This window comes from Zingiber officinale, chromosome 7B, assembly GCF_018446385.1.
Source record: "Zingiber officinale cultivar Zhangliang chromosome 7B, Zo_v1.1, whole genome shotgun sequence".
NCBI lineage: Eukaryota > Viridiplantae > Streptophyta > Magnoliopsida > Zingiberales > Zingiberaceae > Zingiber > Zingiber officinale.
The window spans coordinates 3,301,052-3,323,709 of NC_055999.1; the positions used below are offsets into that span (position 1 = coordinate 3,301,052).

At 41.3% G+C, this 22,658-nt stretch overlaps 2 protein-coding genes across 3 annotated transcripts; one reads left to right on the plus strand and one right to left on the minus strand.

Annotated features, from left to right (window-relative positions):
• Nucleotides 1-1,046: 1,046 nt before the first annotated feature.
• Nucleotides 1,047-4,234, plus strand: LOC122007409 (plastid division protein PDV1-like). The gene is made up of 2 exons (XM_042563276.1): nucleotides 1,047-1,054; nucleotides 3,422-4,234. The coding sequence occupies exons 1-2, from the start codon at nucleotides 1,047-1,049 to the stop codon at nucleotides 3,966-3,968; spliced, it is 555 nt and encodes a 184-aa protein (XP_042419210.1). The 3' UTR covers nucleotides 3,969-4,234.
• Nucleotides 4,235-7,167: 2,933 nt separating this feature from the next.
• On the minus strand, nucleotides 7,168-8,996 carry LOC122003498 (pathogenesis-related genes transcriptional activator PTI6-like). Of its 2 annotated transcripts, XM_042558607.1 has the most exons (3): nucleotides 8,896-8,974; nucleotides 8,725-8,785; nucleotides 7,168-8,489 (listed from the first exon to the last, which is right to left on the minus strand). In XM_042558607.1, exon 3 carries the CDS (start codon nucleotides 8,450-8,452, stop codon nucleotides 7,376-7,378), a length of 1,077 nt encoding a protein of 358 aa, XP_042414541.1. In that variant the 5' UTR covers nucleotides 8,453-8,489; nucleotides 8,725-8,785; nucleotides 8,896-8,974; the 3' UTR covers nucleotides 7,168-7,375. The 2 variants fall into 2 exon arrangements, with proteins under 2 accessions (XP_042414541.1, XP_042414542.1); XM_042558608.1 differs by lacking the exon at nucleotides 8,725-8,785 and having other exon boundaries at nucleotides 8,896-8,996.
• Nucleotides 8,997-22,658: the final 13,662 nt, after the last annotated feature.

Genomic DNA, 22,658 nt, shown 5'->3' on the forward strand with positions numbered 1-22,658 from the left:
TGCATGCATGCCATTGTCAAGAGCTATTAATCCCTCCCTATCCCCTAGCTATTGCAAATTTAGTTAGATGCTTTCTTATTTGGGTGCATTTTTCATTGCAATCTCCTTCACATATATATCTTTACCTTGACTTTTGAGCATGGTTAAGGCACATCATGGCTTGCTAACCCTTTTAATTGCAAGAAGACAAGTATCATTTAGAATTGCTTCCATTTTTTATCTTGTTCATTTATAATCATCCACTATATCTGTACACAAAAATATCAAACCTTATTCGTAAGAATCTTTCTTATTGTATATGTGATCGAAAAGAAGTGATCAAGAAATTAATTACAATTCACAAGCTAATAAATTAATATGAGAATAAGGTTATATTTCCTCTAGAATTATAGGTTACGTTATTAGTTTGTAGGATTACAAGTATAAATTAGCTCTTATTCTATGAATATTCGCACCTCATCATCAATTCCCTTCTTTCTCTGACATCATTATTAATAATCTATTCACGACAAGAGTGTTCATTTAGTACAAGCTAATGGTAAAAATAATATATGGAAGTTAATAAGATGTGGAAGCTCATCCGCAATTCAAGGCAACTCAATGCCTTGTGACAGGGGCAAAAGTTATTGCAATGAAAGGTACATGAATGATATACAAGATCCAAATGATTAATTAATTTTATATATATATATATATATATATATATATATATATATATATATATAAAAGTTAGATGGGGTGTTATTTGATTTATTATCAAGTATGTAAGATTTGATGGATTTGAAAAATCTGACACTAGGTTAAAATTTAGTTAAGTTTGTTGGACCTGATAGCTAGTGAAAAATCCAGATAGATCAAGAAGTGACTCGATATCTAGCGGAAAGTTCGACTGAGTCTGGGGACCTAACAATTGGTGGAACTTAAGTTGGATCTGCGGACTTAACAATTGGAAGGAAGACCTAATGGGTCAAAAGGTAAGTAAAGGACGACAAACGATAAGTGAGGTAAGTTAATGGAGGAGAGTGGTCCAGTGAGAGCGAGTCCTAATGGGACTGTAAGTGCTGATCCAGTTTAGGTCCATTTTGGAAGTTTAAACTAAGACCATGACTAGATCCTGGTCTTGAAAAGACAGTATCTAATTAATAATGTTATTCTATATTGTGTTAACTTTGTTTTACAGGTTACACTTTATTTTTGGACTAACTCATTTTGCAAGATTAAAGTAGCAAAAATCAGCATCGGATGAATAATATCCGAGGCGCTTCAGAGGTGCTCTTAGGCACCCTGGATCAACCTTTGGAGGTGCCCTTAAAGAGATAAGGATTACGAATAAGTCTTCGTGGTGCGTAAGCACCCAGGAGGCGTTGGAGGCACCTCGGAGGCGCATTGGAGGCACCCCAGAAGGTTTGGAGGTGAAGGCGCTGGAATTCCGTTCTGTTTAAATTTTCCTGTACAAAAATTGTACAAGTACAGAACTTTTCCTAGCAACCCGTATGTTCGATCAGATATGTGTTTGATCAATCAAGCAAGTTCTTGATGGATCAAAGCACACCTCGATCGAAGTACAAGATCTCTGGCCTCTTGTTGATATTCAAAATCGATACAAAGAAAACTAAACTAATTACGCATCGAAATTAAGAACTAGTTGTACCTTTCCTTTGTAGCTAAAGACATCTTGATCTTCTTTCTATTCCTCTTCTCTTCGTGGGCGTCGTGTGGGCGACGATCTACCAAGACAACAAACACTCTTCCCTTCTTTGTTTCCAAACCGCCGACCACCAAGAGAGGCTTTAGGATCAGGCGTCTCCTTATCTTCTTCCTTCTCCTCTTCTTCTTCTTCTCCAAACCGCCGACCACCAAGGAAGATAAGCAAGAGGCCCCCCTAGCAAGGTGGACGAGGTGCCGGCCCTAGCAAGGTGGAGGAGGGTGGCGCCGGCCCTAGGAAAGGGGGAGTTGGCGTCGGCCCTAGGAAAGAAGGAGTTGGCGCCGACCTAGGAAAGAAGTGGAGAAAACCAAAAAACAAAACCTACATGGATGGGTGGATGCGAGACTTTATATAGAGGCTACAACAGGGACCTAGAGGAGGAATTGGTTTAGGCCTCCTGATGAGCTTGTGCTTCCTGTGTTCGACCTGAACACTCAATCCAAGTCCATCAATAATAACTCATACCACTAAAAGGTTATTATTTAACTACCACACCAATCTCATATTACAATATGGACTCCTTATCATGAGTGCATTAATCTCCCTGTGTTTAAGATATCGTATGTTCGTTAATTAAATGAGTTCTTGACAACTCAATTAATTAATATCTAATTTCAAGAGTAGTACCACTCAACTTTATTATCATGTCGGACTAAGTCCACTGCGGGGTTTACATGATAATCCTTATGAAACTCTCGAGGGAACATCATTGGCCTAAATAATTAGAGACACAGATTCCTTCTATAATCAACGACACACCATATAAATAATACTATCTCTCAACTCATTGGGATTATTGATTTAACGAATAAATCTCACCCATTAATAAGTTAAATAAATAAATACTAAGTATACGTGCTTGTTATTATATCGGGATTAAGAGGATGCACATCCATAATAATAGAGGTTCTGTTCTTTTATATAGTCAGTACAAATCGAACAATCTCAAACGGTACTCATGCTCAATACACATATAATGTACTAGTGTAATTTTATAGTTAAGACAGACTAATACCAAATTACACTACAATCGTTCCAATGGTTTGATCAAAGCACACCTTGATCAAAGTACAAGATCACTGGCCTCTTGTGTTGATATTCAAAATCGATACAAAGAAAACTAAACAAATTACGCATCGAAATTAAAGAACTAGTTGTACCTTTCCTTTATAGCTAAAGACCTCTTGATCTTCTACTGTCCTCTTCTCTTCATGGACGTTGTGTGGGCGACGATCTACCAAGACAACAAACACCCTTCTCTTCTTTGTTTCCAAACTGCCGACCACCAAGAGAGGCTCTAGGATAGGGCGCCTCCTTATCTTCTTCCTTCTCCTCTTCTTCTTCTTCTCCAAACCGCCGACCACCAAGGAAGATAAGCAAGAGTTGCCATCCCCTAGCAAGGTGGACGAGGTGTCGGCCCTAGCAAGGTGGAGGAGGTGGCGCCAACCCTAGGAAAGGGGGAGTTGGCGTCGACCCTAGGAAAGAAGGAGTTGGCGTCAGCCCTAGGAAAAAAGGAGTTAGCGCTGACCCTAGGAAAGAAGTGAAGAAAACCAAAAAACAAAACCTACATGGATGGGTGGATGCGAGACTTTATATAGAGGCTACAACAGGAACCTAGAGGAGGAATTGGTTTAGGTCTCCTAATGGGCTTGAGATTCCTGTGTTCGGCTCGAACACTCAACCCAAGTCCATCAATAATAACTCATACCACTAAAGAGTTATTATCACATTTATTCAGACTGTACAATCACAACAGCGTGCTGAACGAGTTGCTGCTATTGCACGATTAGAACAAAGCCGTGTCGTCCTTGCAAAGAGATTAGCTGATCATCGTGGAAAGAAGTATAAAGTCATTGAAGATGCTCTGGCATTTGTAGGTGATGTGCATGATATGGGTAATTTTGGCAGACCAGATTTCCTTTCTGAAAATGAAATTACAGGGAGCCAGTTAGGCAAGAATTTGGAAGGCAAGGAGGAGAAGCAGCCCAGCATGTTTGTGCAGGTGTTCTTATCGAGCTTTACTGCAGCTAAAAGATCAATCAGATTGGTGGGTTTTCAAGGCATGTTAGGGAATGCAGCTATATTTGCTGTCAGTATGCTTGCTTTTCTGCAACTCAATCGAGTTGCGTGTAATGGTGGAACAGCACGGACACAAGATCGGGCATTCTACAGGATGAGAAATGAAAGTGATTTTATGCTTTTGGATAAATCTTCCAAGGGGAACCGATTGAAGCAACTCGATGTTCTGTCCGCTAGGGGATAGGTAGAATAGGATTATCCTTGAATAATGTTTGTAAATCTTTTTTGAAGTAGTTAGGCAGTTTGGAGAGGCAATTATTTCGATTGAAGTTTTTGAAATTTTTTGCCTCTTGATACTTTTATTCATTCTTTTTTTTTTTCATTTTGATTTCCTTTTCCCTGCCCAATTTTTGGAGATGATCGTGATATTATGTTTGCACTTTTTAGAATCTGAATGATTGCGTGCCACCTTTATCTCATTGTACTTGTTTGTCAACTTCTCTTATTCAGTTCATATCACACGATCGAGAGAAAATTGGATTACTTGTTTTGGGTTGTGAAATGAATTACTGATTTAATGGTTGCATGACCATGAGTAAAAATTATAATGCCTACAATGTTACTCTCTTTTTTTCAATTGTTCGATAAGTTCTCTCCTTTCTTAAATTGACAGAATACCACTAATATTTGTGAATATCTCAGGTTCCTCATGGGGCCGCCTTTGTTCCAGCCGTATTCAGAAATGGAATCAGCTTCCACTTAGCGAATCTCATTACCCAGATTATTCCCTTTTTTTATTGGAATTTAGTACTTCACAATAGCTGTTTCTTTGCAGTGATTGTTCAACTTATTAGAATGATATCCCCAACATGCTTTCAGGTAACCAACTTATATACATTATTGCTAAGAAGGTTGTGATTCTAACCTCATATGTTTTAGTGTGAGACAGGGTGAGACTGAGCTCACCCTTCAGCAAAATTATGTCAAGTCTACATGCCACTTTACCAAAAAGATAAGAAATAGATGGCAACCATTAGATTTCAATTGTGTCGAAGGGAAGAGTTCATTCGAGTTTAGTTGAACTAGCAAAGAGTAGCGGAACAAACACTTCGCTGTATCTCTTTTTTTTTCCAAATTAACTAGAATGGACAGCTAAGGGACAGTGTAGGTAGGAAGGAGAAGAGAACCACAAACTTAACAGAAAAACCCAAACGGAAGAAGGGGGCAATGAGGATCAAAAATAATAAACGGATAGGTTCATGGTCCTTTAAGTTTTTCCAACCACTTCCGTCTTCCATTGACATATTCTTCTTAATCATTAGTCTTAATTTTTAACAATGTTTATGCATAACTATCTCCATCTATTTATTTTTTATTCAGTCTCCTTGAATGTCAAAATGAGACATCATTAGTCTAATTCTGAATGGTTGGTGAAACAGAAACCTAGCAATCTTGCTAGATTTCCAATTTTCTTGATCCTGTTACATATCTGACAAAATGAAAAAATCTACGCGTGTTGCTTAAGAAAACAAAAAAAAAAACACATAGGAATAAATAATTATTCGCCAGTCCTCAAATTTAAAGATCGGGATCATAGTCTGAGCAATTCTACTTGGACAAAAAGTTCCAACTAAAACTAGTGATTCTTATTGCTGAAGCTTCCTGTGGAAAGCAAATCCTAATTAATCAGCAGAGTCAGAGGTTGTCCATGCCCCTTGTCCCTGTCCTCATCATTTAGCTGCATGCATTCAGCAATAATATTTACCTTGTGATGTCCACCTTCCTTCACCATCCATGGTTTCTTCTTTTGGGAACCAATGGACAGTCTTCATTTCCTCCAAAGTTTTCCAAATCACTTCTGTCCAAGCAACCACTGTATTGTAGATCAGCAGTTTATCAAACATCTTCTGTGCAGTTCAGATAGATCAAAAGAGAATTAATAATCACTAACCATTCATATAATACTAATTAATAATGCATAAAGTAGTGTGGCATGAAACAAAAAAAACTTATTTCAGAATTTGAGAATCACATGAATATTATATTTACGCTAACATTAATTGCTAGCACACGAACAGGTACTTGAAAATGAAGAGCACTAGGAGCTGTCTTTTACTAAGAAGACTGCTTCGCCATCATGAGTTTGAATTTGTTCTTCTTCCACAGCTTAGCCGTGGGGTAAGTGTCAATCTAGGAAGTGGCCCTCCAATGTGTCAAGGCAATGAAGTAGGTGCCAAGTATTATCAGAAAAAAGTCGATTGTTACCAGAAACTTCCAAGTCCAAGCACTAAAGGATCCACACACTGAGACTTAAGCATGCTTCTTCCTCCTCCAGTTGATGATGACTAACAGAAGTTGCTTGCTTCTGAACTAAATTTGACCTCGTGCTCTGGGCAATTGTTTTCTCTCGCGGGTTTAATTCCTCCACTTAAATTTAGTAGATCATAAAGGTGTCGTTAATACATGTGTCTGTTTTTTTTTTTAATGTTAACTCTGAGGAACTTATTTTATTATTCAAGACTCATTCAAGAGAAAAAAAGCAAACTTTTCATCCATTGACTCATGGTCATAAGATAATGATTGATGATTTGATTGCAGTCTAAATTAAGCTTAATTCCGTGAGCAACAAGGCCGGGTTTTTTCTAATGGAGAAAAAAACTAAATGAAGAGAAAATAAGGGAAATGGTTCCTAATTTATATCTGATGATTTGCCTCCTCGCTTCATTTTCTTCCAAAAGACATTAATAAATGTGGAATGAGGGACAGGGAAACTGTCTCCTAGTGTCTTTTCTTCCTCATGTGTTTGAGTGTTTCCATCTAAGGAAAGACAAAACAAATAAGACTGGATAGAGTAAAAACTCTTACACATTAGAGCCAAACTATCTGCATTGGGTTGGCTTGGCTTGGCTTGATCCAATCCTACTTGGTCTAGCTTTTTCTTCAGGTTTTGATTTTTCATATGCATGCATCAATTTGTTTCCTTGTGGAATGAATTTTCATAAATATCATAATATCATTCATCCTATTTTTTTTTAATTTATACTCCACGTTCAACAAAATTTATTATTAATTATTAAAGAGATGAGTTATCAAAATGTCTTGCCCGAAGTGTGTGTCGGGGAAGAAGTCCAAGTAAGAAAGTTTTCTAACTTCTTTGAAACGAAGAGAAAAAATTAAAGTAATTTTATTTTTAATCCCATTGGGAATTAAAATTGGATCAAAAATCTAATGAGAACACTGCAGAAGCCTATCAATTGGACAGTTGACCGAACATCATCTCATAACAAATCAAATCAGAAGCCACGTGTCGGACGATGAATCCAGCTGTCACGCGTGTACACGTGTTCGAAGCCGTTGGAGAGTACACCCGGAATGAACGACCACACTTGCTTTTAAAATTTTAATGAATATTTTAACAACTAAAATAAAAATAAAGATGTCAATAATCACGGAGCAAAATTGCATCTCATCGATTACTAGAAAGTTCTTTTTCGAGTTACCAACACCGGAAGAGATTTTAAAAAAGAAATATAAAAAAAGACGAAATTAGAAAAACAAAATAAATAAAAGGCAAGAAGATATTTTCGATCCAAAACAAGAGTGGTCGGCGAATCGGCGTCCGGCGGCGAAACTGCGACGAATGGTTCTGGTTCAGATGGCGGCGGGGAGGAGCTCGTTAGCGAAGAGGTCGCCGATGTCGGAGAAGAAATCGTCTACTCCGGCGGTGGTGCCGAGGTCGAGGTCGCCAGAGCCGAGTAGGAACTCGTCGCTCAAATCCTCGGCTACGAAGGAGATCGGCGTCGAGTCGTCGTCAAAGAAGCCGAGCGGAAAAGCCCCTTGTACGCCGAAGAGGTCGTCGAACATTGTTTCTCTGTCGTCCGGGAGCAGAAATCCGCCGGGCTCCGCAGGAGAGATTCCCGCGGCATCGCCAACGGTTGTCGTCGGTGGATCCTCCGCTTGCTTGGTGGTGGTGGTGGTGGAGGAGGAGGAGGAGGAGGAGGGAGAGGAAGGAGAAGAGTGGCGGAGGACGGAGGTCGGCGAGTAGAGGTTGCGAGCCTCGTCGGCGGCGGTGTCGCACTCGCATAAGACTGAGGAGAGGTTGTTCTCCGATAGGATCTTCTTCGCCGTCGGAAGGGTCTCGTAGGTGTTAGTATTAGCATCGCCCACCTCCGGTGGCCGCGCGAAGTTAGTAATAGCGTCGGCCCCACGGAGTCGGATGGCGGCGGAGTCGTACACCTTGGCTGCCTCCTCGGCGGTTTCATACGTGCCGAGCCACACCCGCACTCGCCTCCAAGGGTCTCGTATCTCCGCCGCGTACTTCCCCCACGCTCGCCGGCGGACGCCGCGGAACCTCGGCACGTTCCCGTCTCCGCTTCCGACCACCTTAGATCCGGCCTTTCTCTTCCTCGGGGCGGCGGCGACCTTCGAGGTCTTGACCCTTCCTGCCTCGCCTTCCGCCGGCGCCGAAGCGCCGGCCTGGAGGGCCTCCAGCCGGATCTCGTGCACGTGCCTGAGGACGCGGCGTCGGGGGTGGCCGCAGTAAACATCGTCGCTCGACGAGTCGGTGGCGTCGCAGTCGTCGAAGAAGACGCGCACCGTGCGCGGACGCGGCGCTGCGTCCGCAGGGCGACGCCTAGGCTTCCCGGCCACCACCTTGGCCGTCACCAGGACGTGCTCCGTCCGCTTCACCGGAATTAAAGACGCCGCCGCATCCACGTTCATGTCCATGCTCTGTTTTCTACTCTGTTCGCATCTATTCCCCTACCTGCATCCAACACACCAAAACCCACCATCTATTAAAAAATATATATTCAATCTCTTCAGCCTCAACAACAACAACAACAACAAATTTATCCCTCAAATTCCACACTCAAACGCTGATTTAAAAAAACAAAAAAAAAAAAAACAAAGAAAGGATACAGCAACAAGACTGAGAAAGATCCCAAAGAAAGTGATGAACACAAAGGGGAAAGAAAGAAGAATGAGTTCTAGTGTTCTACCTCCAAGAACCAAAGCCCTAAGACCTTGAATACGTTCCAGAGAAGGTCGAGCTTCCAGGTTCTAGAAATTAAATTAAACCTCAAGAAAAATCAAACACTGAATAGAAAAAGGCACAGAGAGAGAAGAGAAGAGAAGAGACAGAGGACAAAGTCGGAGGAGGCGGATAGTACCGGGACTTGCTGTTTTATAGGATCCCTGATCCATCCATCTCCAATTCCACAACCCAGCAGCAGCGCTCCAGTAATGCCTTTTCTCCTTACTTTTTATTGCCTCTTTTATAAAACCGCAATGCCATGTATTAATTAAATATATTTTATTCTTTTTCTTAACTATTGCCACTTTTTAAGAAAATTATTTATTCTTTTCTCCCCTACACGACCACGTGTTTAACAATAATGATTATAATATTAACATAAATAAGAAAGAATAATATAATATTTTGATTTTCTACGTTCCAAAATATAAGCATTCAACATCCCTTTAAATTCTTCTCGCCAATTTTCCTACCTCCCATTCTCCTCCTTCCTAACAATACGATCAACGACTATTTCTTTTTCACAATTGGAAATTGTCAATGAATGGACATTTCTTAATGCACTTTTAATATTTTACTTGCGATCGTTCAAATTGACGCAATTCGCATTTTAACCTCATCGATCGACGCCAATTTCATGTGCATCGATGTCTAAAATAATCAAACGACAACAACTAAATTTTATAACCCAATGCACGCACTAAACCCGAGCCTTTTAATTTAATCCGTCGAAACAAAAAATTTAACAGATTCTTCGGGTGCTGCGCCGGTGTGCTTACCGCGACCGCCTTACGATCGTGATCACGGCGACGGATGTGTGAAAATACACCCAATTAGGAAACCTTATGGTAAAATTTCATATAAACACCAAATTTTTCCCTTTTTTGTAAATGACTACCGCAAATCTCAAATTTGTCAAGATATATCTCAAAATCTTTAAATTCTTGAATATTTTATAACCTAACTACTGACTTCATTATCTACCTTGACAAAAAGTTGAAGTGGCATATGATATTTTTGTTAGGTAATTAATAATATTAATGATTGAAGGGTGAAATAATAATAATTTAAAAAGTTTAGAGATATTGATTATTTTAATTTACTATTATTTGAATTTGCATGGACAATTTAAAAATAAAAAAATGGAGAGTAAATTTATGCTTATTGTGCATTTCCAACAATTTAATTGACACATAATTAATGGCGAGAAGTTAATTGTGAGATGAAAGACCTTAATTGTCAACCCAATTCATTTATACATGTCATCAATTAAATTTTTGTTCAGCGTTGGTTGTTCATTTTAAAAAAGAGAATAATTAGATCCCCAAAATGGAATGATTTAGAAGATTTCCTTGGTGTACGAGAATAAATAGATCGTGGAAGATTTAGCTGATAGGTTGAGTTGTCGGATTTATATCACATTCACGCGTAGCTCATACATGATCGTTTAGTATTTAATCAATTCACTTCACTATTTTTCAAAGATTGACCTGCGGACCGATCAAGAATCCCTGGACCGACTCATTTTTTATGGTGGATCGATTTATCTCTTCAGGGTCTAGCGGGATCACGTGATAACCTCGACGAAGGTTAATGTAGAAGTCAAAGTTTAAGAAGAGTTAATATCACGAGTCAAGACAGTGAAAGCTTGTTTGACCGGCCCATTTGGCCGGTCGAATATCGGGTCATAAAGTCTTTTGACACACATAGGTCATGGCACTGAAAGCTTGTTTGATCAGACCATTTGACCGGTCGAATCTCCGGCTCTGAAGCCTTTTGAAATACGTAAGGAGCTAAATCAACTCGATATCCTTTGGAGCCCATCCCTCCTTGGGCACACGGAGATAATACAATTAATAAGCTCAGCCAAGTGCTCTCGTTGATCGGACACATGTCCGATTGGATATATTGGACACATGGTCCACCTGAGCTCTGTCCAAAAAAAAAAGTCGAGCGAATGTTTAATCACCGATTGCACTCATCAAAATCGATAGGGCGGGCTCTTACGAGTGAGGGCCAGTCGAACATAATAGGGATTTGATCGGCTTATCAGGTAGTCTATTGTGAGCTTCGTAGTCCAATGACTTAATATTTATTTTGATATTTTGTGCCACCGAGGACAGAGGATATTCTGTATGCAAATCATACTTTCAAATTTTCCAACATATAAATTACTTTGAGATTCATACATAGACACAACATTGACAATATAAAAAAAGGTATTTATCTATAGGTACAAGTACACAACACTACACTATCACACATACTTATTTGCTACGATTCATTCCATTATTTATCTACTTGACTCGATCATTAATTTGAACATCGAAAAACATGCACTGAGATCTCTTCCCTGACTCAATTACTAATATTTCTTTTAACATACAAGACATTAAGAAATCTTCATTTAGTTAATATGGTAGCCAACTTCCCAATCAATTATATATATATATATATATATATATATATATATATATATATATATATATATATATATATATATATATATATATATATATATATGAAAAGAGTGAAAATTTAGAAATATTTACGATATGATTTACAAATCATGCAATTCGAACTGACATTACAATTTACAATTTGAGTCTATTATACCTATTTTTTCTTTTTAAAATAATTATGAATACAACCATTTATCAGGATACTCCAGCCGTTGCATTGCTATGTTTTGGCAGCACGTGTTCTATTAGACTAGGTAAAATCCTAGCGAGTTTTTTATAAGCTTTCGATCGAAGTAAAATAAATAACTAGATCGATTTTCCAGTTAATTAGATTATATAATCAAATAAATAAAATGGCATTCACGTGTTAGTCGACACGCGTCGCCGAGACTACGTTCTGCTTTGTGGACGGACCTAAAATATATTCATCTAATTCTTATAATTATATTCGTCTAATTCCTATAATAATTATAAGAATACTATTAAATATTAATTTAACATAATATATTATACAAATATATTCAAAAAAATAATTTATATTCAAAAAAAATTATTGTTCTCAATATATTAGATCAAATTTATATTTGACAATATTTTTATAATCAAGAAAATTAGACAAACATATAGGAATTGATTTCATATCATTCCGAATTCTTTAGATCCATCGACCAATTTTAATTGAACTGATTGATGGATTTTTCAAACAAAATGAAATCGATTCAACTAAGTTATTTTTCGAATCGAATTGATTTCAGGATGAGTGTAAAACGGGAAGTTGATATATGATTTGATAATTTTGAAATTATAATATATTCGAATTGATTAGGTATTTTAAAAACTTATCTACTAGATTCAGTAAAAAGCTATATATCAGCTTTTGACCGAACCAGTGGATAAGTTTTAAAAATATCCAAATCATATATGATCCTGTCCGAATGAAGAAAGTTGGAAAGCCGAGGATGGAGTGACCCCTGATGGGATGAAGACCTCGATACTGCAAAACAAAATCAAAACCAGAGAAGAAGTCTCTAGCGTTGGTCCTCCGACGCTGAAGTCAAAATCAGGAAGAAAATGAGTAATCCAGAAAATAGAAAATCTTGCCTTTCTCATACCTGACGTACTCTTTTATACCTTTTTCTGCGATCGTTCATCTGCCCTTATTTAATTATATTAATTGTCAGAGGAAAGCTTATTTGTCTTGACTTCCGTACATTGATAATAAATGTAGTGTTGTTCTTTACCTTGGCTTCCTCATATTTAATGATAGACGACGTGTTCTCTTTTGCTTTTTTGTCTCCTCCTGTGTAATGTCATTCCTTTCATCGGATGGGCAGTCCGAGTGGCTCGTTTCCCTGCCGACCGAACCATGATGCCCCGACCGACCGGGTGATGTCCGCTCGGCCACTCCTTTGCTGACCGAGATAGATGTCAACCCGACGTTGATCGCCTTGATTTTGACCGACACCATGTCAATTGACCAGTTACAGGTGGGCTCTCCCTTATCACTGCATCACAAGCTTCCCCCTCAAGTCTAGTGAAGAAGGCTACAGGTACGACTGACTGGACAATTGATCCTTGGCGATCTTTACTTCCGATCAGAATGTTCGATCCCTAATTTTTGATTGGCGCATCAACCAATGCTACTCAATCTCTGTCTAACCATGGTCAATGGACGATCAGAGGGTCTCTATGTCGAGCGGGCCAATGAGCGATGACACTTGGAGAATTCTCCAAACGCACTTCTTCAAGCGGTCTTGGTCATCGCTGACAACACCTATATTTCTCGAAGCCCGTGCAATCCTTGATAATTATGGCCGAGCACGCAGTCATACCTTTGAAATGAAGCACATTAAATGCTCCCGATAATTGAACGACACGTGTCTACTATTGGTGCAATTAACCTCCAGGGTTTCGATGTTTAACAATATGACCAAAGGTTGACCCAAACAGGACTTGATGTTTGGGAGAGAGAAGTCTAGTCAGGACTAGATGACTAGTAAAGATAAGTCCTAACTAAAGGTTAAGTAAAGTGGAAGTCTCGGTGAGTGAAGTTGGGTCATAGTGAGTGAAGTTAGATGGTGGAAGTCCCAGTGAGTGAAGTCAGGCCCTAGTGAGTGAAGCTAGGTGGAGGAAGTCCTGGTGAGTGAAACCAGACAATGGAAGTCCTAGTGAGTGAAGCTGGGCAACCCTAGGAGGTAACCCTAGGTTATACTTGATATCTGTTAATATTGTACTAACTCAGTGTTGTAGGGAAGTTCAGCTAGGTCGACGGGCTGACCAGGTAGCTGACACGAAGTCCAGATGGGTCGAATGACTTATCGGACATCTGGCAGGTAAGTGAAGGTAAGTCACAGGAGGGGAGTGACTGTGAGGACGCGTTCCTAAGAAGGGAACTTAGGCGTCGATCCGACTTAGAACCATTTCAGAACTTTAAGTCGAGATCTTGACTAGATTCCGATCTCGGAGAAACGAAATCTAATTAATACTCTACTTGTTAAACTTGAATTGTGCTAACACTTTGTTTTGCAGGATAAATGTATTATATATTTGTCTCCGGATTAACATTTTCTTGTAGGAAGGAAGCTGCTGGAAAACTGGGGTCCGGGCGCCCGGAGCCAAAATCTTATCCTCAGCGTCACCTCGCCACGTGGAGAGCCTGATTGGCTCGGCTACGTCATGTTCAGGGCGCCCTGAAGGTTTCAGGCGCCCCGAACCTCCTATATAAGGAGGGTCAAGGCTGAAGCTCCAATATGAACTCTCAATTCAATCTCTGGTGCTCCTGCGACGCTACTGACAACGCTCTGCTTTTTTATTCTTCATTTTTGTCAGTATTATTTTCTTTATTAGCATTCATGTACTTTAAATTGTAAACATTTTCGAATTGCTAGTGAATTGCCCATCGAAAGCACCTACGTGTGCGGGCCTTGGAGTAGGAGTCGACACAGGCTTCGAACCAAGTAAAAAACCTACTTGTGTCACTTCTTTTTTGTTCATTCTTTTTCCGCTGTGCAGTTACTCTACGAAAATTTTGGATTCGATATTCACTCCCCCCCTTCTATCGAATGCTTACGATCCAACATCTACTACTGCCGCCACATGCCCTATGTGACAGGCGGATATCCATTGGTCTCGAGACGAGCGCCGTTTCGAAATGAACGGTTGGATCTACTTCTAGGTTTTCTTACCGCCGAATCGAACGGTTGAGGTCGATCAGCCGCGAGGTTTATAAACTCACGTGCTTCTCCAATTTCTCCACTTGTCATCCTCACCTTTGTTAGTGAGCATCGCGACGTCACCGTGTTTTACGTCTTCTCCGGCAATCTTTAGCAATCTCCCTAGTAAGCTTCCATTTCCCTTATCGAATCTGTTCAGTGTCCGTAGTGTCGTTTCTCAATCGAATTTCTGGGTTTCCCATCAACTCTTATTTCTCATGGCAAGTTCCTCTCAACCTTCTGCCTATGTCCCTAAACTCTGGTATACATCATTTGAGTCCAGGTTCGATGGATGCGATGTTGAGAGTTTGAGAGATGCTTTTGAAATTCCTTTTGAGTACCAAATTGACCTTTGACCGTTCGGACAAATCCCCGCCTGGTTTCGTAACATTTTTTAGGGACTAATTTACCGTTGGTCTGCAGTTCCCGATCCACCCCTTCTTCTCAGTCGTTTGTAAATATTTTCATATCTCTTTACATCAACTAGTGTCAAATTTCTTTCAGCTGTTGTGTGGGGTCATCGTTCTATTCCGCCTACATGTCATCCCCCTTACTCCCCCGCTCTTCTATTATTTTTATTATCCCAAATTGTCCGAGCCGGAGACTTTTCTTTTCCAAGCCTGAGTGGGTCTTGTTTCCTTTGATAAGATGTCGTCCTCCAATAAGCATTGGAGGGAATACATTTTTTTGTTCGCTTTTTCCAGCGGCCGGACTTCCCGACCAAATGGCAATTAGAAGCGTCAAATCCTCCAGAGCTCAAGAAATACAAGAGTCGATCGAACTACCTCCACGCAGCTTCACAATTGACCGGGCAGAAATACCATATTCACAAATTGTTGCATGAGGGAGTCCTCTACGTGTTTGGCTTGAGCCCAATCCGCACAAAGCTTCCGTGTAGCCCTAGGTATGCCCCTTCTTGGTTTAAATTTTGAATCTAACTGATTTTTCTATTTCTTGTGCAACTGAAGTTATGTTGCATGCACGTCTGGCCGGCAAAGTCAAGCTCGCGGACATTGAAATCAATGCGGTGGTCGTGGATGAGTTGCAGAGCCACGATTTGAAGTCAATCGGCTCGCAAGAAGACCGGCTCAAAGAGAGCGAGGGAGCACCAGCCCTAGCAAGCGAAGGGATAGCCAACCGGACACCCAGCGGTGGAACGGTTGGTGCATCTAATCCTCCCCTGGCTCAGCTGCCAGTGATTCCGGTTGAGGGGGAGTCGAACTCGTCCTTTTCTGGAGAGCCATTGATAAGCCGCAAGAGGCGCGGGGCGGAGGCAACATACCGCTTCACTTCCTCCGTTGTGCGGACATCCACCAGAACTAGCCCGCGCCTTCCTTCCGCCGAGCAGATTGAAACCTCAACGCCAGCTCCCGCCACGGTGACTATTCCCCTTCCATCATCTGATCGGACATCATCCTTATCCGGTCTGTCCCAGGGAACCATTTGCGGACCGCCAGTTGCCTTCGTGCCACCACCGCCAAAGATTCAAAAGTCTAGTATTCTGCCGACGTCATCGTCACGGTCGTCCGGTAGGGCCACCTCGGCCCAATCAGCCCCAAGCAGCCAGTGCCATATAACAGCGGTTATCCTTCTTCCGATTGAGGAATGATGTGAGTTGGACGGCGCTGAATCACGAGCCCCCGAGCACCGTATAATCATTCAAGGGTCGTTCGCACAGATATGGGTGGACGCCCGAGCCCGTGCAGCAGTCATGCCTCCGAGGGTGCTTGCGGACAGCCATACCCAGATGTCCACTGGGGTAAGTTTTTGTATGTGCTTAATTTTCTTTAATCGATTTATAATTTCCTGATTCCTCACAATATTTGGTAGAGAGTCTGGCCATGTGCCAAAGGCTTACTTTTTTGGCACATGAAGTTAAGCAGCTGCGTGCGCCGATTGGCCAATCATCTGCTTCACAAGCATAAGTGGAGCAGATGAATGTTGAGATGACGTAACTAAGGGTCGATCTGGCTAAGAGCACCGAGCAGCTGGAGGCGGAGAAAGGCAAGAGCGCCGAGCAGACGACACAACTGGCTCGTCTCAATAAACAAGTTGCCTCCTTTGAGTCAAAAATCAACTAGGCCAACACCAGAAAGCTCCGAGCCATTGAAGATCTAGAAATAAAAAACAAAGAGTATAGGGTGTTAGCTCAGAATTTAAAGGAGGCTGAAGCGGCATTGAAGTCTGAGCGAGATGGATGATCGACCGAGCAGACTACAGCGAAGGCCTAGCTCGACGCCAAGGATGAAGAGATGACCAAATTGAAGGAAGAGTTGGAGGCCTCCCGAGCGGTTCTAGAGACTTATCAGGGAGCCGAGTCAAGTAGGTTTGATCTCATGAAGCAAGCCTACATCCGCTCAGAGGCTTTTAACGAAAAAGTCATCGATCGGGCTCTTCCTCTGTTTGACCTTGCCACTGAAGGGACATTTGGGCAACTTAGAGAAGGCGGCTACCTCCCCGCTGCTCTATCAAGCAAGGTCATCAGTTGGGACAAACTAATTACGTCGCTGGCTGATGATGTATTTGATTATCTTGAGTGAGCCAATTGAGAGGTTGCCTCTGTAAAAATTTAAGTTTCAATGAATGCTTGTCTATCCGACTAGCCTTTATTTTCTTGTATTTTGATTTTGTAACTCAATTTTCAAGCGTCGCGTAAACTCATGCGGCCTCGTGTTTCTTCTGATTGACAACGGTTTATCTACTTAGCCGATCAATCCATTTTGTTTTCAAGGTCGTCGCTTGACCATTTTAGCATATACAAGGATTTAAGATCGCCGCTCGACCGCTAATGTAGACAGGGGTTTAAGGTCGCCACTCGACCACTAACGTAGACATGAGTTTAAGGTTGCTGCTCAACCGCTAATGTAGACAGGGATTTAAGGTCGCCGCTCAACCACTGACGTAGACAAGGGTTCAAGGTCGCCGCTCGACCGTTGATGATGGCAGGGGTTTAAGATCGTCGCTCGACCGTTGATGACGACAGGGGTTTAAGGTCACCGTTCGACCGTTGATAGCGACAAGGGTTTAAGATCGTCGCTCGACCGTTGATGTAGACAGGGATTTATAGTCGCCGCTCGACTTTTAACTTAGCCTGATCGACCCAAGAGTCTAGAAAACTTTGGTTTTTATTTCATATTGGCCCTGCATCTAGAAGGTATATACACAAGTATATTTATATTTGCTCACGCACCTCTCACTCGGGCATGTAGGATTAAAGATGATTCACGCTCCACGGGCGCTCGAGTCGTCTCCCATTTTCATCTTCCAAGTAATAGGCCCCCAAGCGAAGTTTCTATACGACCTTATAAAGTCCCACCCATGGAGCTCCGAGTTTGGTGATGTCGTCGACCGACTTGATTTTCTTCCACACTAGATCACCGACCTGAAGGACCTCGGGATCACCCTCCTGTTGTAGTTTTGTCTCATCCACTGTCGGTAAGCCATTAGCCGAACGACCATTCTATCTTGTGCTTCATCCACCAAGTCGAGCTCCATTAGCTTTCGCTCACCATTTCCTTCGTCGTAGAGTTGCATCCAGTCGGATTCTATTCCAATCTCTACAGGGACCACTGCTTCTCCTCCCTATACCAGCTGGAATGGTGTTACGCCGGTCGGCGTAACATACCCTCCATTTGTTGCCCGGCTTGGGGACCAATACGATGTTAGCAAGCCAGCTTGGAAATTGTACTTCCTGTGTGTAACCGGCTTTCAACAATTTCTCTATCTCTGCTCGGATGACCAAGCCTTACTCCGCGCTGAAGTCTCTTTTCTTCTGTTTTATTAGCCGAGTGTCCTGTCGGACATGTAGCTCATGTTGAGCCACACTCGGTGAAATACTGGAAAGCTCGTGTGTCGTCCAAACAAACACATCATGATTCTGTCTGAGGTAAGCTACCAGTTCTATCTTTTACTCGTCCTCCAGATCGGCAACAATAAATGTAGTTACTTCCGGGCGGTCAAGGTGGATCTGAACTTTTCTTTTTCTTCATAGACCAGAGTGGGGGTTTTTCAATGATGACGTTCACCTCCAAGCGAGGTGTCTTCCGAGTAGCTCGTGCTTCCATTCTGACCATCTCGACGTAACAACGCCGAGCGGCAAACTGATCTTCTTTGACTTCGCCTACTTTATCATCCACTAGGAATTTGATCTTCTGGCAGTAGGTGGATACCACCGCTCGAAACTCATTGAGTGTCAGTCGGTCCAAAATAACGTTGTAGGCCAATGGCGTATTTACCACTATAAAATTTGTGGTCCTTGTTCGCTTCAGGGGCCCTTCTCCGAGTGAGATGACCAACTTGATCTGGCCAATCGGCAACACTTCGTTGCCCGTGAAGACGTAGAGCAGAGTCAACATGGGCAGCTTGCAATTGATCGAATGTCTTCCCGTATATAATATTTACCGAGCTTCCTATATCAATAAAAGTTTGATGGACTATATAGTTGGAAATTACCGCTCGAATGATTAATGCATCGTCGTGGGGGACCTCCACTCCCTCCAAATCCTTAGGGTCGAACCTAATCTTGGGTCCCTCAGCATTTTCCTTGCTGTAATCAATAGCATGTATCTCGAGCCGCTGAGCATGCAGTTCCTTGCTCGTTTAGAATCTCCGCCGGCGATCATTCCTATCTCCTCTCGAGCGGCATTACTCTGGTTCTCTTCTTCCCTTGTGGGCGGTCTGGTCCGTTCGGAAGAGGTTCGGGCAAGGATTTGATCCCTATGGTGGTGGCGTGGCTCGGTCATCCTCTCCTCCTTCATTCGTTCTACAGATCAGCTTCAGTGACGCCGATCTGGAAGTGGTTATCGACGACGGTAACCGTGCGGAACCGATCTACTAGCTGCCAAGTCGTAACAATCCTTGGTGTTGTGTGTCATCGACTGGTGGAAGGTGCAAAACATTGGTACCCATCTGTTTCCTCTTAGATGAGCAGCCACCACTTGCTGTACGACATGTGGCTTAGTCTCGGCCTAGTGTGAAGGGGCTCCCAACTGTGGCCCTTTAGGTGGTTGATGACTACTCGATTGACGCGCTCGAATGCTACTGCGGGATTGACGGTCATATCTTTTTTCCTTGCCACCTGGGCTTCTTCCGTATTAATGTACTCATTGGTCTTTTTTTGGAGATGACCAAAGTCCTTTGACTGTCGCCGAATGAACAATTGGAAGAACTCTTCCTCGGTCAGCCCTTGAGTGAAGGCGTTCACCAATATATCTGAGACTACTGGAATGTCCATCGTCACCTGATTGAAGCGCTAGATATAGGCCCTCTCGAGACCCTTGCTTCAGCGAGAATAGATTCACGCTAATCTTCTAGTAGCGACAACTACTAGAAAAGTGGTGTAGGAATGCCGCTCAGAAGTCCTTGAAATTGTAGATCGAGCTGTTCGACAACCGTTTGAACCACCGTTGCGCCGATCCAAATAGAGTAGTAAGGAAGACTCAGCATTTCACCTCGTCCGTGTACTGGTGAAGGGTGGCCGCGTTGTCAAACTTGGCCAAATGATCATCGGGATCGGTTGTTCCATTATACTCTCCGATCGTCCAAGGGTATAATGCTTCGGCAGAGAATCATTTAGGATCCCCTCCGAAATTATTGATTGACCCGCTCAGGTGAGTCGTCTTCCCTCGACACTTTTCCTTTTCTTGCATCCCGCACGGGCGCCTCATCCGAGGAAGATCCCCGATCTCTATCCGCTCGACCTCTTTCTTCTGGGTGAGCCCATCATAGTGCTCGGTTGAAGGAGATTGGCGCATTACGGGCGCCCCCATAGGAGCCGATCGATCTCCTATTTGGCTCCCGAGCGGAAAGTTGATCCGCTCGATCTTCTCTTTCTCTTTCAGTTTGTCGACCTGCTACAGAGGCAGCGGGCTCATGCGTTGACTGATCGGCCAATACCTATTGTTGTTGCTCCAATATTTTTGTCACTCAAACTTGTATTAGTACATCAAGTTTCTCTTTGCGTCAGTGTTACTATTGTGAGTCGTCCAGCGTCTTCCATCTTCTTATTCATATATAGGCAACGTTCCCGCAGACGATGCCAAATTGATCATGTTTGAATAAAGGAAGCTAGAAAGCCGGGAATGGGGTGACCGCTGACGGGATGAAGACCTCGATCTTGCAAAACAAAACCAAAACTAGGGAAGGAGTTTCTAACGTTGACCCTCTGACGCTTAAGTCAAAATCAGGAATAGAATGAGTAATCCAGAAAATAGAAAATCTTGCCTTCCTCATACAAGCGTACCCTTTGATACCTTTTTATGTGATTGTTTATCTGCCCTTATTTAATAATATTAATTACCAAAAGGAAGTCTTATTTGTCTTGACTTCAGTGCATTGATGATAAATATAGTATTCTTCTTTGTCTTGACTTCCTCATATTTAATGATAGACGGTGTGTTCTCTTTTGTTTTTTTATCTCCTCCTGTGTAATGTCATTTCTTACACTGGACGAACGGTCCGAGGGCTCGTTTCCCTACCGACCAGCCCATGATACCCCGACCGGCCAGGTGATATCCGCTCGGTCACTCCTTTATTGACTGGGATAACTGTAAGCCCGGTATTGCCGGTCTTAACTTTAACTGATATCATATCAATTGATTTGTGATAGGTGGGATCTCCTTTATCACTTTATATATATATATATATATATAGATGTTTTTTTTAACTTACAGTTGTGTATTTAGGATTTTAATTTTAAAATTTAGGAATTAAATTATAATATTAAGAACATAAATAATTTTTAAGGTGTTTAGCAATTGTATATATATATATATCTCACGTCATACAATTGCACACTGTTATATATAATATTGATTTACTGTTCATCTATATATATATATCTCACGTCATACAATTGCACACTGTTATATATAATATTGATTTACTGTTCATCTTATATTGCACACTCCATACGTATCTATTTAAATGTTTTTTTATACTTATTATTATCACTCATTGTAGTAAAATCTTATTGGTATAATTAGAGCTTAAAAAAATTATCAAATAAATTTTTAAAAAAAAAGTTACGTTGCGCAGTCACGCGGTGTAAGGTGAGGAGTGTAATTTTATTTTATATATACACACACTTCCTCTACTAGGCACTAAATATCACGTTTATGTGAACTCCAGATGTTGGGAGTAAATTCAGGTGCCTGAATTCAGGCCAGACGTCCTTTCTTTTTTGTTTATTTTTCATGATATATTATTTATATTTAATGTTTAAAATTTTAAAATTTATGAGTTATAATAAATTTGGGTTAATAAAATTTTTATTTAGAGTTCAGATTTTTCTGTTAAGTTATAGTATTCAAAATTTAAAAACTTAGATGCTGAAAAGTATAATCTTTCTATTTAAAAAAATATTAATTTTAAAAAAAGTTAAATATATATAACGGAATTATTTTATATACATGTAAAACCTACGCCTCCCCAAATGTCCTTGCAGGTGAGTTACAGTTCGCCATGCTCACCCATGGTTAATTTAATAATAACTATGTTAATGAATAAGCCAACTCTAGTGCAGCTATTAAAACTGTCACAGATCCGACTGTATCCGATTCGATCCGACCCGACCCGACCCGAATGATAGGATTGTATCACAGTCGAGCCTAGAAAAATGGTAGTCTGGTGATAAAACGCTGGTCGGCCCACTGGATTTGTCTGATATAGCAGAACCACCACCGATGGATTGTTCTGGCAGGTGGAGTCGATATATCAGTCTCAAAGATCAGAACAAACAATCGGAAGGTTCAAACGTGAAAGAAGAACAAAACGAAGGTAGAGATTTGATTTTCCATGCAAACAATTAAATATATATCCCTTCCTTTCATGGGTTAACAACCATATATATTACTGTGATTTTTGATCTTTTCTTAGTAAAACCTTCTCGCTCTTGGAATTTATTGAACAGGACACTTTCACCAACTTGCTAGTCAATGAGAAATTTTCATTGATGCTACTCCAAAAACATAAAAGATCCAGAAATACTTGCGGACATGGAACTCAGAAGCTGCAAACTTCACTATGCATTCAATATCGCAACTCAAATCTTGAAAAGATATAATTAATGCCGCTCGGTACTGAATAAAACATTAGACCGACCACACTATTATCTGACTGAGAAACAATGGGGATAAAGAAATTCAATACCCAAGGTAAAGAACAACGGAGGGTATTATTGCGCCTCCAAACTGCCTGCAAGACTATTCCTTCCTTCTCCGTGAGTT